This window comes from Cyprinodon variegatus, unplaced genomic scaffold, assembly GCF_000732505.1.
Source record: "Cyprinodon variegatus isolate N-32 unplaced genomic scaffold, C_variegatus-1.0 Scaffold135, whole genome shotgun sequence".
NCBI lineage: Eukaryota > Metazoa > Chordata > Actinopteri > Cyprinodontiformes > Cyprinodontidae > Cyprinodon > Cyprinodon variegatus.
Window position 1 is genome coordinate 907,278 of NW_015150588.1, and position 14,159 is coordinate 921,436.

The 14,159-nt window shown below is 36.7% G+C and overlaps 1 protein-coding gene across 1 annotated transcript in view; it reads left to right on the forward strand.

Moving 5' to 3' along the window:
• LOC107085851 overlaps positions 1-7,508 on the forward strand; it is a 10,558-nt gene extending 3,050 nt beyond the window's left edge. The window contains exons 3-8 of the mRNA XM_015376461.1: positions 4,668-4,820; positions 5,194-5,319; positions 5,458-5,490; positions 5,734-5,838; positions 5,939-6,202; positions 7,423-7,508. Of these exons, the coding sequence (XP_015231947.1) occupies positions 4,668-4,820; positions 5,194-5,319; positions 5,458-5,490; positions 5,734-5,838; positions 5,939-6,202; positions 7,423-7,508 (767 nt within the window). The remainder of the gene's footprint in view (positions 1-4,667; positions 4,821-5,193; positions 5,320-5,457; positions 5,491-5,733; positions 5,839-5,938; positions 6,203-7,422) is intronic.
• The last annotated feature ends 6,651 nt before the right edge of the window (positions 7,509-14,159 follow it).

A 14,159-nucleotide genomic window follows, 5' to 3' on the forward strand; every position in this document is an offset into this window, starting at 1 on the left:
GTTTAGGGGAGGGGCCAAAATTGATGACATCAAGCCTCGCTACCATGATACCTTTTGACCGCTTCGGGAAGCGTTTCAGAAAGCAAGAATTTCGACAGGCATTTAAAAAGCCTCACCACTCAGTCAAGATGTGGGAGTTTGTAGGAGAGTTGCTGTCAGTTCAATAGATATATTGTAAGAATAGATTGGTTGGAAAAACAACTAATCTAGGTTAAAACTATTTTGGTCAGATTAAACAATGTAATGATCAAAATCTGAGCACGCCACTGGACACAGTTGTACATTTATTGTTGAGTAGTATTGCTCTCTATTGAATTCTTAAGAATTTTAGTAGCTTTATCCATAAGACGCTGAATTCCACTACTCAGATTTATGGTTCAAGGCCCACCTTTGACTTTTGAAAGTTGCAATTATACTTAAGTATTTTGGCAAATGAGACTAATTTGTATTGGTTTGCCCTAGTAAAAATATAGATTGGGTAAAATACTGCCAAATTAGATTGGTTGAACGCATAACCTCCAACCCGATTAAAACCAAAAACTGTGGAAAAACTATTATGTTTGAATAAAAATGACTTGACAGCTTTCATTGCTCATCATTGCCCCATTTTCACAAACGCTTTCACTGTCTGCTTAAGTTTATTTCACTAAAATAGCAGAAAACAGTGCACCTTAAATTATTGTTCTCTAAGACATTTAACACTTAAAAAAAAAAATTATTATACACACCAATCATTCATGATTTCACAGAAACTTAAATAGGGGAAAAAAATAAAAAACAATTGCATAAAATCACAGATTTTATTACAAAGTGTAGTTATGCACTCCACCAGTAGGTCGGTGACATGTTCACATGTGGCTTCATGAACTGGGGATCGTTGAATCAATTTGGCCAAACAGTTCAATGAGGCCTCATCTCAACATCACTAGTTGGTGGACAGCCATTTTCAGGTATCTCCAGAGATGCTTAATTGGGGTTTAGGTGAGGGCTTTGGCTGGGCCAATCAAGAACGGTCACACAGTTGTTCCTAAGCCACTCCTCTGTTATTCTAGCTGTGTGCTTGGGGTCATTGTCTTGCTGGAAGGTGAACCTTCGGCCCAGTCTGAGTACCTGAGCCCTCTGCAAGAGGTTTTCTCCCCGGATATCTTTGTGCTTTGCCGTATTCATCTTTTCTTCAATTGCAACCAGTTACCCTGTTCCTGCAACTGAAAAACACCCCCATAGCATGATGGTACCACCACCATGTTTCACTGTTGGGTTTGTATTGAGCAGGTAAAGAGCAGTGCCTGGTTTTCTCCACACTTACCACTTAGAATTAACGCCAAAAAGTTAAATATTGGCCTCATCAGACCAAAAAATCTTCTTTCATAGTCTGGGAGTCCTTCATGTGTGTTTTGGCAAACTCAATGCAGGCTTTTATATGTGTTGCACTGAGGCTTCCGTCTGCCCACTCTGCCATTAAACCCCGACTGATGGAGGGCTGTAGTTATAGTTGACTTTGTGGAACTTTCTCCCATCTCCCTATTGCATCTCTGGAGCTCAGTTATAGTGATCTTAGAGTTCTTTTTTACCTCTCTCACCAGGGCAATTCTCCCACGATTGCTCAGTTTGGCCGTACAGCCAGGTCTAAGAGGAGTATTGGTCGTCCCAAACTTCTTCTATTTAAGGATTATGGAGGCCACTGTGCTCTTACGTAGGAACCTTAAGTGCTGCAGATATTCTTATGTAACCTTGGCTAGAGCTCCTTGGGCAGTTCCTTCAACCTCATGATTCTCGTCTGCATTGACATGCACTGTGAGCTGTAAGGTTTTATATAGACAGGTGTGTGCCTTTCCTAATCAAGTCCAATCAGTTTAATTAAACACAGTTGGACTCCAATGAAGGAGCAGAACCTTCTCAAGGAGAATCAGAAAAAATGGACGGCATGTGAGTTAAATACGAGCGTGACAGCAAGGGGTCTGAATACTTATGACTATTTGATATTTCAGTTTTTCTTTAATAAATTTGCAAAGATTTCTACATTTATTTATTTATTTTTTCCTGTCAAGATGGGGTGCTGAGTGTACATTCATGAGAATTAAAATGAACTTTTTTGTCTTTAGCAAATGGCTGCAATGAAATAAAGAGTGGAGAATTTAAAGGGGTCTCAATACTTTCCGAACCCACTCTATAAATCTGTTTTTTTAATCTTTTAGGGAAAATTACAGCCTTCATCTCAAAAGAACAGTTTCTGAAGTTTTCAGCTGGGAAGAAGTGCCTGTTCTGTGTCAAGGAAGTGGCCGCCACAGAGCACCATCTGCTCAAAAGACATTATAATATAGCTGTTCATTTTATTCGCGATGGCATCGGTAGGTTTTTATATATATCTATACATTACATTTAAAACACAGTGGGGGGGTTAAAACGGCACACTACTGTTTCTTATTTCACTCTGAGGGAGCTTTTTAATTAGAGCTCCTGGTCTCCTTCCTTTTTGTTTTTATATATTTATATTTAAGGGGAAAAAACAACTTAAATTAATTACTGCCATAATAAATCTAGAGTAAACATCGCTGCATTTTTTTTATAAGACTATTATTTAATTTGAATGAAATGGCTGGTTGTCTACCATCAGCTGATCTTTTATTTTTGTTCCTATTTGCAGCAAGATTTGTGATCCCGTGTTTGTGTTCAGCAAAAATCCAGGAAAGAAGTCACTGGCACTGCCCATGCTGCCAGGAAATAATTACTCGACGATGCCATTTTGGGATGCACATATGGAAAAAACATGGTAGGTTGTACAAGAAATGTATGGTTTTACTTCAGAATCTATAACAGCAATTCAATTAGTCAGGAAATGGTAAGAATTTGTGATCTTGAATCATTTAGGTTCAAAAAGGCTTTATTAACCCTGAAGGAAATTTAATGCGAGTTCTTGAAGATGTTGAGAGCATTTATATTTTTGGTTTTCGCTCACTTTAATTATTTTTTCACTTGCAGGTTATCCTGTGCTGAGGCCAAACCCAGAGACAGGTTAGTATGTTTGATTCTGATCTCCATACAGGATTACAGCAGTACTGTTTTTCTGTAAAAAAGGAATAAACCCTATTTATTATTGCACAGCTTTACAGTTATCTCTGCTGGTGAATATATTTTCCCCTTACCATCCTTTATAACCCAAATTGCCAAAATCTGCCTTTCTCTTTGTCCTGCTTTATTACTAACACATCCAACAGTTTAAAACTTTTCAGTGATAACTGAAGATTAGAACAAATTTAGAAAAACAGACTTTTTTTTTTTCTTGTTGACATTTCCTACCTTATAAAAATTACAGTTTCTTATGTCTTCCCTGTCATAAAGAATGGCTCAGGTACTGTTCTATCATACTTCCTTTATTTAAAAACAAAAAAAGGAATTTATTACAAAATAATATTTTCATTGTAAAGAAAAAAATCTGATGCATTAATCTCAGTCTCGTTTTCTGGATTTTCAATGATTGATGCATTTGTTTTCTCCTTCTGAATATTTATACTCAAACTGTCAGCAGGATAAGTATTTGCTTGAGTAAAAAAAAAAAAAAAAATTTTAGGTTTACTGGTTAAAATTTGTTTTTTACTACAGCTAATGAGTTGTAGTTTCCTTAGGCATTAAAGTAACAACATTACTGGCTGCTGTCATGATTAACACTACAATGCTTTCTGCTCTAGGGAACCATCGGCCATCCTCCAATGAAGCAAACTCTTCAGGTCATGAAGGCTTGCATCGGGAAGAGTTCAATAGTCAGAAACTGCAGCAGCGAAGGGCTTCACTGCTTCTTCAAAAGAAAGAAAGAGCAGAAAAAGGTATCAAACCAGAGTTGGGTTATGCCAAGGGGCAAAAATGCATGAACATTTAATGTAAAACCTTTTTATTTCTTTTTTTTTCTGGCTCCATAAAGCCCCCACTCATGGAGGGCTGCAGCTATAGTTCACTTTGTGGAACTTCCTCCCATCTCCCTATTGGAGCTCTGGAGCTCAGTTATAGTGATCTTTGGGCTCTTCTCTACCTCTCTCACCAGGGCAATTCTCCCTGATTGCTCAGTTTGGCCGTACGGCCAGGTCTAAGAGGAGTATAGGTCGTCCCAAACTTCTTCTATTTAGGATTATGGAGGCCACTGTGCTTTTAGGAACCTTAAGTGCTGCAGATATTCTTATGTAACCTTGGCTACATCTGTGCCTTGCCACAATTCTGTCTCTGAGCTCCTTGGGCAGTTCCTTCGACCTCATTATTCTCATGACATGACTGCACTGTGAGCTGTAAGGTTTTATATAGACAGGTGTGTGCCTTTCCTAATTAAGTCCAATCAGTTTAATTAAACACAGCTGGACTCCAATGAAGGAGCAGAACCTTCTCAAGGAGAATCAGAAAAAATGGACAGCATGTGAGTTTAATATGAGTGTGACAACAAAGGGTCTGAATACTTATGACTATTTGATATTTCAGTTTTTCTTTAATAAATTTGCAAAACATTCTACATTTATGTTGTTTTTTTCCTGTCAAGATGGGGTGCTGAGTGTACATTCATGAGAAATAAAATTAACTTTTTTGTCTTTAGCAAATGGCTGCAATGAAACATAGAGTGAAGAATCTAAAGGGGTCTCAATACTTTCCAAACCTACTGTATAAATCTGGGTTTTTTTATCTTTTAGGGAAAATTACAGCCTTCATCTCAAAAGAACAGTTTCTGAAGTTTTCAGCTGGGAAGAATTGTCTGTTCTGTTTCAAGGAAGTGGCCGCCACAGAGCACCATCTGCTCAAAAGACATTATAATTTAGCTCTTCATTTTCTTCGCGATGGCATCGGTAGGTTTTTAATATTTATCTATACATTACATTTAAAAACACAGTGGGGGGTTAAACGGCACACTACTGTTTCTTATTCCACTCTGAGGGAGCTTTTTATTTTGTGCTCCTGGTCTCCTTCCTTAAGATGGAGTATAAACATCCCCTGCTGTTATAAAAGTGTTCATCTTAAGTATAATTTCCAGATTATCTCTGAAGCTTTTTATTTCTTATATTTATATTTAAAGTGAAAAAAAAAAACACTTAATTTAATTACTGCCTGAATAAATTTAGAGTAAACATCGCTGCATTTTTTTATAAGACTTATTTAATTTGAATGAAATGGGTGGTTGCCTCCCATCAGCTGATCTTTTATTTTTGTTTCTATTTGCAGAAAGATTTGTGATCCCGTGTATGTGTTCAGAAAAAATCCAGAAAAGAAGTCACTGGCACTGCCCTTGCTGCCATGACATACTTACTCGACGATGTCTGTTTCAGGACCACATATGGAAAAAACATGGTAGGTTGCGCTAGAAATGTGTTTTTACTTCAGAATCTTGTATATAACAGGAATTCAATTAGTCAGACAAAATGGTAAGAATGTGTGATCTTGGACATTTTAGTTTTTGCTCACTTTGATTTTGTTTTTCACTTGCAGGTTATTCTGTGCTGAAGCCAAACCGAGTGACGGGTTAGTATGTTTGAATCTGATCTCCGTACAGGATTACAGCAGTAATGATTATTTGTAAAAAAGAAATAAACCATATTTATTATTGCACAGCTTTACAGTTATCATCTCGGCTGGAGAATATATTTTTCCCTTACCATCCTTTAAAATCCAAATACTACAGCTGATGAGTTGTAGTTTCTTTAGACATTAAAATAACATTACTGGCTGCTGTCGTGAACAACACTACAATGCTTTCTGCTCTAGGGAAAAATCGGCCATCCTCCAATGAAGCAAACCCTTCAGTTCTTGAAGACTTTCTTCGGAAAGAGTTCAGTAGTCAGAAAGAAAGAAAAGAGGGAGCAGAAAAAGGTATCAAACCAGAGTTGCATAATGTCAAGGGGAAAAGCTGCATTAACAGTTCATGTAAACGCTTTTTATTTTATTTTTTTTTCTTCCTCCATTTCCTCAGACAAAGTTCTAAACATGGTGGATGTCAGGCACATCGGCAGCAGTCAACCAGAGCATCACAATCTTTACCAAAGTCAAGCCCAAGAAGAAGACATGCACATCTGTTTGGAGGACTCTTCCATTGATAAGAATTCTGGAACCCCTCAGCTTATGGAGACTCATCAGAATGGTGGTGTTGGTAAAGGGCTGGATTCAGCAGGCAAAGGTTTCAGCAATACTGGGGAATCGAAGAAAAGCAAAGGAGCATCCTCGAGCTCAGATGATCGTAGCCCACCGAGCAAAAAGCATGCAAAATCAGCAGGCCTGAATTGAAAAACATGCAGGGGACAAAATTTGTATTTGTGGGGTTTGTGGAAAAAGTCTGGAGCAAAACAAAAGTCTACAAGAACACCTGCAGATCCACAAGGAAAAGAACTCATGTGGCAAGCGGTTTTCAAGTTAATACCGTTTTGAGCAGCATAAGAGCTTTCATCGACTAAAGACCCTAAACAAAATGTCAACAGCATCATCTTACATATGGCTGAAATTCTTTAGGAATAAAGTGTTTTAGCAGCTGTTCTCTCAAAGTTATCTACATATGAATAATAGTATCAGTCAATGCAAATACACATTTCTTTAAAAAAGTTCATCTTTTTTTGAAAAGTAGATTCCTAATAATTACTGTCATTAAAATCTAGGACTTTCTTTTTATATATTTGTGGGTGTCACTTGGATACTGTTCAATAGAGCCATTGATTTCATTGACCGTTTTAGATAAAATTTACAAGGTGGGGCAAGTTTTTTTGTTTTTTTCTTGTTGGTACAGAACAATAGAATAACAAACAAATGGGACAAAAGTACACTGTTTGTATATTAGAAACAAAGCCAAGGTTGTAGACTCCTGGTTTAACGTGAACGCTGTGATCCTATTTTGCTATAAATGCTTAAAGCTAACTGAAATTGTGAAATGACTTACAAATTGTAAAGGTGAAATATTAAAATTTGTCCAAGGGATAGATCAGTTATGGTCTCTTATGTCAGCACGTATCAGAATAAGTTTATTTAGTATTACATTGCAAAAACTGATCTAAATGAGCAAAAATTTTCTCAAAATAAGAATATTTTCCCTTAATATGACGCAGTTAAGTTTGACGATCTGCCAAAGGAACAAGTGTTTTAGTTCTTAAAAATATGCGAAAACGTATCAAATATAAACTGAAGTTATTTTCTTACTTTAAATGTAAGTCATTTTATTACATTGACAAATTGCTGCTCAAATTAAGGGAAAATCCACTTCAAGAAAAAAAAATATCCAATTGTTGTGTCTTATGCCATGATTATACTTTTTGGATATTAGGAACCAGTGTTCGTATTTTATCCTTACATGTTGATGTGGAATCAGCTGTGGAATCTCTGCAACAACCCCGTTTCAGCCAAGGCCTACATAGGCAAGTCACAGAGGTGTGACCATCCTCTTTTGCTCTTTGCCTCCTCTCCCTTGCCCAGGAACCTGGGGTCAGCTTTGGCTGGTTCTCCTCACAGTGGAGATGCGGGCCCCAGGGGAACCAGATCTCCAGAACCATCAAGGATAAGTCAGAACCTTTCAGAACCAAATTGCTGCAAAATAGACATTTTGCAACACATTTCTCTTGAGTTTCAGAACTTATAGAGCCAGACTGAAGAGAATAAATTCCTTGATGAACGACTGAGACAAAGAACCCCTGCTGTGCCCTGACAGCAGGGCTGCAAATGGATGAAACTCAAGCTTTCCAAATGGACATGGAAAAAAGGTTTGCAGGTCTGGCATGATTAGGGACAGAACAAACATGTGTTTACTGATAAGTAAAGTCAAGCTAACAGAATAGACTGCATGCTACGCTATGCTACAAGAATATGTGTTGAGCTGTTGCTGAAGCTTGGAGAAGCTTTAGTTCACTAAGGGTTTAAACACTGATATAACATTAGTGTTCATGTGTTCCTCAGATGCTCTTTATATTTTGATTACCAAATATGACCAAGAGTCATTTAGTGGAATCTCGATGTCTATTCGCTTTTAGCTATTTCAAAGAGGGTAAAGAATCATTTAACTAAAGGTTATTGGTTCTTGATTAAGCAAATCATTTAATAAAACATTATTTAGCCAAATGATGTTTTATTCACATCATGGTTTGTATTGTGAATTGGTCTGAAAACATTCCAATTTCTTTAAAATTTGTGAAAAGCTAATTTGATCACATCCCAAATTCTTCCAGATAAACTTTGGTTTCAAACACAAAATCCATCTTAAACTGTAATATTGTTTTCAACCATGTTTTCCGTTCCTCTTTGTACATAGTAGTTTAGTTAGTAGAGTTTTACTAGTTTTAGTCGAGAGTGTTAAACTGAAATATGTTTGACTTGGAGCTGATTTATTTTTGTTAATAAACTCTTATATTTTGGACAGAAGTTGTGGTGAATTTAGTCCATGTATGTGCAGAATTAACTGTTTGACCATGATTAGTGTGAGACTGTGTGTCATAAACAGTATATAACAGCTGAAACAATATCTGATTAAATAGGATATTTTAACCCTTCATACTAGGGATGCACGATATAATCGGCCCCCTATCGGTATCGGCCTATATCGGCCTTAAAACTGAATATCGGACATCAGCCACCCCACCAATATTTAACCCGATATTTGATCAGCTTCTGAGTTTCTAAAGTCTAAAAAAAAAAAAAAATACTACTTCTTCTTCCTCAAAAACATCTTTTTTACAGACTTAAAAACTTCTAAAGACGAGGGAAAAATTATTGATACATTAAAATATCACAATATCTTCATATGCTGATATATTGCCATTTAAAAACACCATATCAATCTCTTTTACTAATGAAATATTGCTATATGTCATCGTTATGCTACGAAATCCCCCGAAAATTCACGAAATTTTGCCATATTTTTATATGTTGATATATTGACGCGGTATCGAGCTATTTTACTAACAAAATCTCACAAGAATTTGCAAAATATCACGAGAGTTTGTAACAGAACGATGAAGTTTCACGAGATTTTGAAAGTAAAATAGATCGATACCGCGTTTTTAAAAATCAATTTGATATCAGCATATGAAAATATATTTGAGTATATTATTTTTCAAAGTGTCAGAAATGGATAACAAAACTGCTATTTTCAACGACTACTTATCTTTGTCCAGCTTTAACATCGGTATCGATATTGGTTATCGGCTACACGAGTTTTAAAATATCAGCATATCGGATATCGGCCAAAATCCCAATATCGTGCATCCCTACTTCATACATAATGAGCATATTTTTATTCAGCATTTACCTTCAGAAATAATAAACATATTTTTGGAAGGAAGGAAGGAAGGAAGGAAGGAAGGAAGGAAGGAAGGAAGGATCAGTGTTTACCTTCAGAAATAATGAACATATTTTTGGAAGGGAGAAAGGAAAAGAAGAAGGAAGAAAGGAAGTGAGGGAGGAAGGAAGGATCTAATTTTCTTTTTAATATCAACATTTTGAAACCTCTGTAAAGGCTTAAATTCTCTGTATGATTTAAATGGTGAAATGCTCTATAAATTATTAAAAAAGAAGGGCTACAAAATAAAATAAAAATTCCAATCTTAGCTGATTTCAGAAGATGTGGTGGGCACCCCATGAGGCCCCCGAGGGCCCCATGGTGCCCCCTGCTCTATAGGCTCCTGTTAGAAAGTTAACCTAAACTTTATGACTTGTTAGAGAAATATGTAACAAAATCTAAAATACAAGATGCGCTGTTATGTGGGGATTTTGGGCGGAGGTTTTTCATAGCGATGCATGGTGGATATAGTAAATCATTTTCGTTAAATGTGGAAGAAAGAAAAAATCTGTGAGATGCAAATAAAGCACCAGGATCATCCTCATTCAGCCTGGCGGCGGAGCTCCGAGTTCAGCTCTCATTCTGTCATTTGTCTCCAATAATAATGTGGCGAGTTTATTCCTGACAGGAAGAGGGAGTTAGCAGCTCCGCTTCAGTCCTTTTTCCTCCATTAATTCCCCACTGAAAGTCAACTGACAGTAACTCCTGGATTAGTTACCGTCTCTCTTGTTTTATGCTACTCTGCGAAGTATGGCTGTTTTAAAGATACCGAACCAGGTAAGCTTTAACGGGGAGCTAACATCTGGTTAGCTAACGCGAACTCCTCTGCAAACGATAAACTAGTTCATTCGCTATTCTAACAATGTTGTTCGTTGACAAAATAAACTTTATTCACAAAGAGCTACATTTCTGAGCGGTGTACGTTTTAGGTGGCTCGCAGTAGAACGGCATCTTTATTTTTAATAATTGTCTAAGAGCTAAGCTAACATTAACTTTATTTTCTGACATTAGCAAACTAGCTAACGGTTAAAATTCTAACTAGTCCACTTTAGAGGCTTATTGTCACCTGTTGCCTTAGGTTAGCTGCAATTTTAATGAATGGATTTTGTATTTTGGGGAGATATGTTAGATTGTTTTGATATTTTTATTTTTATTATGTATCAATGAACACAGCTGGACGGTTATGGACTATGGAACCAACCCTTCTGTCATTTTAAAGCAAGTTTAAATTCCCGTTATTCTACGCAATCTTGGGAAAACCTGTAAAGTCAGTTCCTTTGTGTGTTCCTGAAGTTTCCTTTGTCAGCTGTCTTGTTTTCTTCTTCTTTTTTTTTTTTTTCTTCAGGCAGCCACAGGGTCAACTGATCACCTGTTGCTGCAGATAAGAAAATCTGTCAGACTGAAATAGCAGGTGAAGTTAATCCAAAGACTTCACAAGTGTTCACAAGTTAATCACTATCAGCAGCTGCTTTGAGAGCACAGGTTCCCCAGTTCATCTGCTGTAGTGAAGCATAGTGATGGATCTATGATGATCTGGGCTTTGATATATGTTGATTGTAGGTTTAATCTGTTTTAAAAGTTTCTCTCTGTAAATTTGATGTTTAAGAGTATTGGGGCTGATGGCATAAATGTAACAAATGCAATGCAAAGCTTCCAAAGTCACCTAAATATTACAGGAAGACCTAAACAGAAAATATCAGTTTTAAGCTTTTTTTTTTACACAATGAAGGGTGCTGGAAAAAATCCATTAATAAAATAATATCTGTTACTTGGAATATTGATAAAAAACTGGGGCAGGGTTTTAATGAGGACAGACAAACGTGGTTGCATGAACCTTGTGATTAATGAGTGTAGATAATTAAGTACAAGATCATAAACAGTGAGGCAAGAAGATCTTTATCTATTATTTTCATTTTTTTCTAGTTTGCTTATTCCCTTCTATTAGGGGTGTTTCATTCAGATAAAATGGCATAGTTTAGACCTGAAAACAAAGAGGAAAATCCCAGAAATGACATGTCAGTTGCAGCTTACCATGCTGTGATATTTGGACCGCTAATAATTGGGTATGTGTTGCTTCAGGGGCTTCTGAAAAGAGGGGTGGATCCGCTGGTGTAGCTGTGTTGTTCTAAAACCATAAAAAGTATGTGGCATTGTTTGAGAGCTAATACAGCACAACATTATACTAGGTTGTCAGTTATAATGCTTTACTCTGCAGTGTCACTCATGGATATATCTTTGGAATGTTGTAAACGATGATTATACTTCCAATAATAATCTAGCAAGCCGGATTAACAATGTTTACCATTCAGGTTTAGTTCTACGTATTATTAAACTGGGACTGCTTCCATCAAATCCATTACAAGAAAGGAGAGATGTTCTTCTGAACCTTTTGAGCTGATTGGGTGAAGCGACATCCAGTGCTCGCCAACCAAAGTTTGGTTGTAGCCAATCGTGGTAACAAATTAAATACAACCAGACACAATGAAAAAGCACAAAAAACTTATGCTTTTGCATTTTTTTCTGTTCTGCTTTCAAAGATGAAATTGTGGATTCTGAGAAACTGAATGTGATAGCAGCTACTCGTACTCCTTCTGCTCTGCCATGTTTATTTTGATTCAGCTGTGGGCCTTTGCAGGTCTTGCTTTCATCGCAGCTATACCTCCTGCCTTAGGTGTTGGGGTTAAGCTGGAGCTGATCAAGATGGATTCTCTGTGTTTGTAAACACACAAATACCGCAAGGATTTAACTTGCAGACAAACTTAATTTCCTGCAGTTGGACTATTAAAACAACAAGATGTTCCACAACATTTGTAAAGTACTTTTCAGGCTTTGTTATAGTCATTTTCAATAATCCTTTTTGTTGTGATACTGTCAATTAAAGAGTGTTTCTTTAAACAGTCGTTGATCTTATCTTAAACCTAAATATACTGTAAGCTGGCCTTCCAATTCCTTTCAAGTAGTAACATTTGTTAATCGGGAAAAAAAAAACACTTTACAGTGACATGATTATTCACAATGAGTCATTAGCTTGGAGCGCCTCAAATTGTTAAAATTAACTGTCTTCTTGAAAACAAAGGACAAATAAATAATGATTAGTTAAAAAGTTTTACACGAAACGTGTGGTTTTACATCGTCAGTCTTTCAAAGAAGGCCATCTTGTTTTCTTTACACCCACTTATTGTTTTTGTTTTTCTTCAATGTTAACCAGAGAAGTTTTAATATGTGTATAATTGTCATTGAATTCATGCTTACAGTTACATTTACTGAACATGAATGATCAAACCAACAGTTTTCAGGGTTTTTTTGTGTTGGAAAATGTCTTCTTTGTATGTAGTTTTCCTACAATTCCTGACAAAAACAAAACTGACTGATTAAGTCATTGGTGATTGATTTTTACATCACTATAAAAAGTATCACATTTGATCCCTGGTAGCTTATTGATATTGTAGTTTAGTTTTGCTGTTTGTCCTGATTTGACTGCTGTTCAGGAGAATCAGAGGGCGTGTAACCACCAGAGGACTGTTTTGTCTTTAGGTCCCACTCTCTATTCTTCATTGTTCTCCATCTTGCTTGCTGATGGACATGTAGATAAATATAGTTACACAGAGGAGCCAATTGGAGATGGTAGTTATTTTTGGAAAACTTAGCTTTTGTTTGGCCTCTAGGGGGCATCATGCTATTAAAAACACACTTGAAAATCTTAAGGTATTTAAAAAGAACTCATTGTTTTTTACATAATTTAGCACACAGTAGTAGTTCTGGGGCCTCTTAGATATCTGAGATTCATACATTTCCAACATAAATCAGAACTAGACAATTTATTTGTAATTGAAACTGCATATACTCACTTATAAATTGAATAATTATTATGTATCCTGTATAATAATGTGTTTCATCTGTTTTGAAAATTTGTGTTTGAGTTTTTTTGGATGATCCCAAGGCAGTGTTATTGTGTAATACTATTAAAAATGCTTGCTTAGTCACCTACCTCGGTGAGTCTGGGTTTTTACAAGCAAGTCTGGGTGAGTCAGAGTTATTACTAACAATCCAAGATCTTTCCGTGTTTTCAGTGATGTTCAGTCATTGTACTTTGTGTCTTTGTGCGCCTGTTCAATTACGAAGCAGAAGGAAGACCTTTTCTGTACGTTTGTTGACAGCAGATTTACTGAAACTACTTTGAAATATTTTAACAAGCAGGTAGCAACTGTGCAAATAAAGGCATTTATATATAAAAACTCTTATTGGGCCACAAAGCTGTGCAAATACGGCATGGTTGTAAAGACTTATTGTGCCTGCTGGGACCAGTGAAGTCTATAAGTTGAAACAGCAGCTGGAAGGAAGGATTTGTGATGACCTTCTTTTGTGCACCGAGGGTGGATGTCTTTCACTGATTGGGCCCTCCATTTGTGTTACAGCGTCATGCATAAGGTGGACGATAAAAAAAAAAAATCACTTTAAGGCCTTTACTGGGAAAAAGAAAAAACACAATTTTTTTTTTTTCCAACATGAAATAAAGGTTGGATAAATATTGGGGCTTTGCATGCAGCCATTGCAAAAATACAGTAATGACATCATCTCTTTCTGTGGTTCTACTGGATATTAAATCTGATTTTAAGATGTCGTTTTGAATAAGTGAAGGTTCTGGTCATTGGGATAGAGTGGTTGGCTTGCCAGCATCTTTGTTTCATTCTAGTGAGATCTCGTGTTTCAGCGCAGACAAACTCTGGACGACACGTGCTGGCTTTTGTGTTTGTGCTCTAGAACTGCATTATACACACACACAGACAATAGTGCATCCTGTGACAGGGTCACAGTGGGGGTCTGCGAGCCTGCAAGCTCTCTGTCACACATGTTTTCTGTCACGTAAGGCTTCACAGGAAGT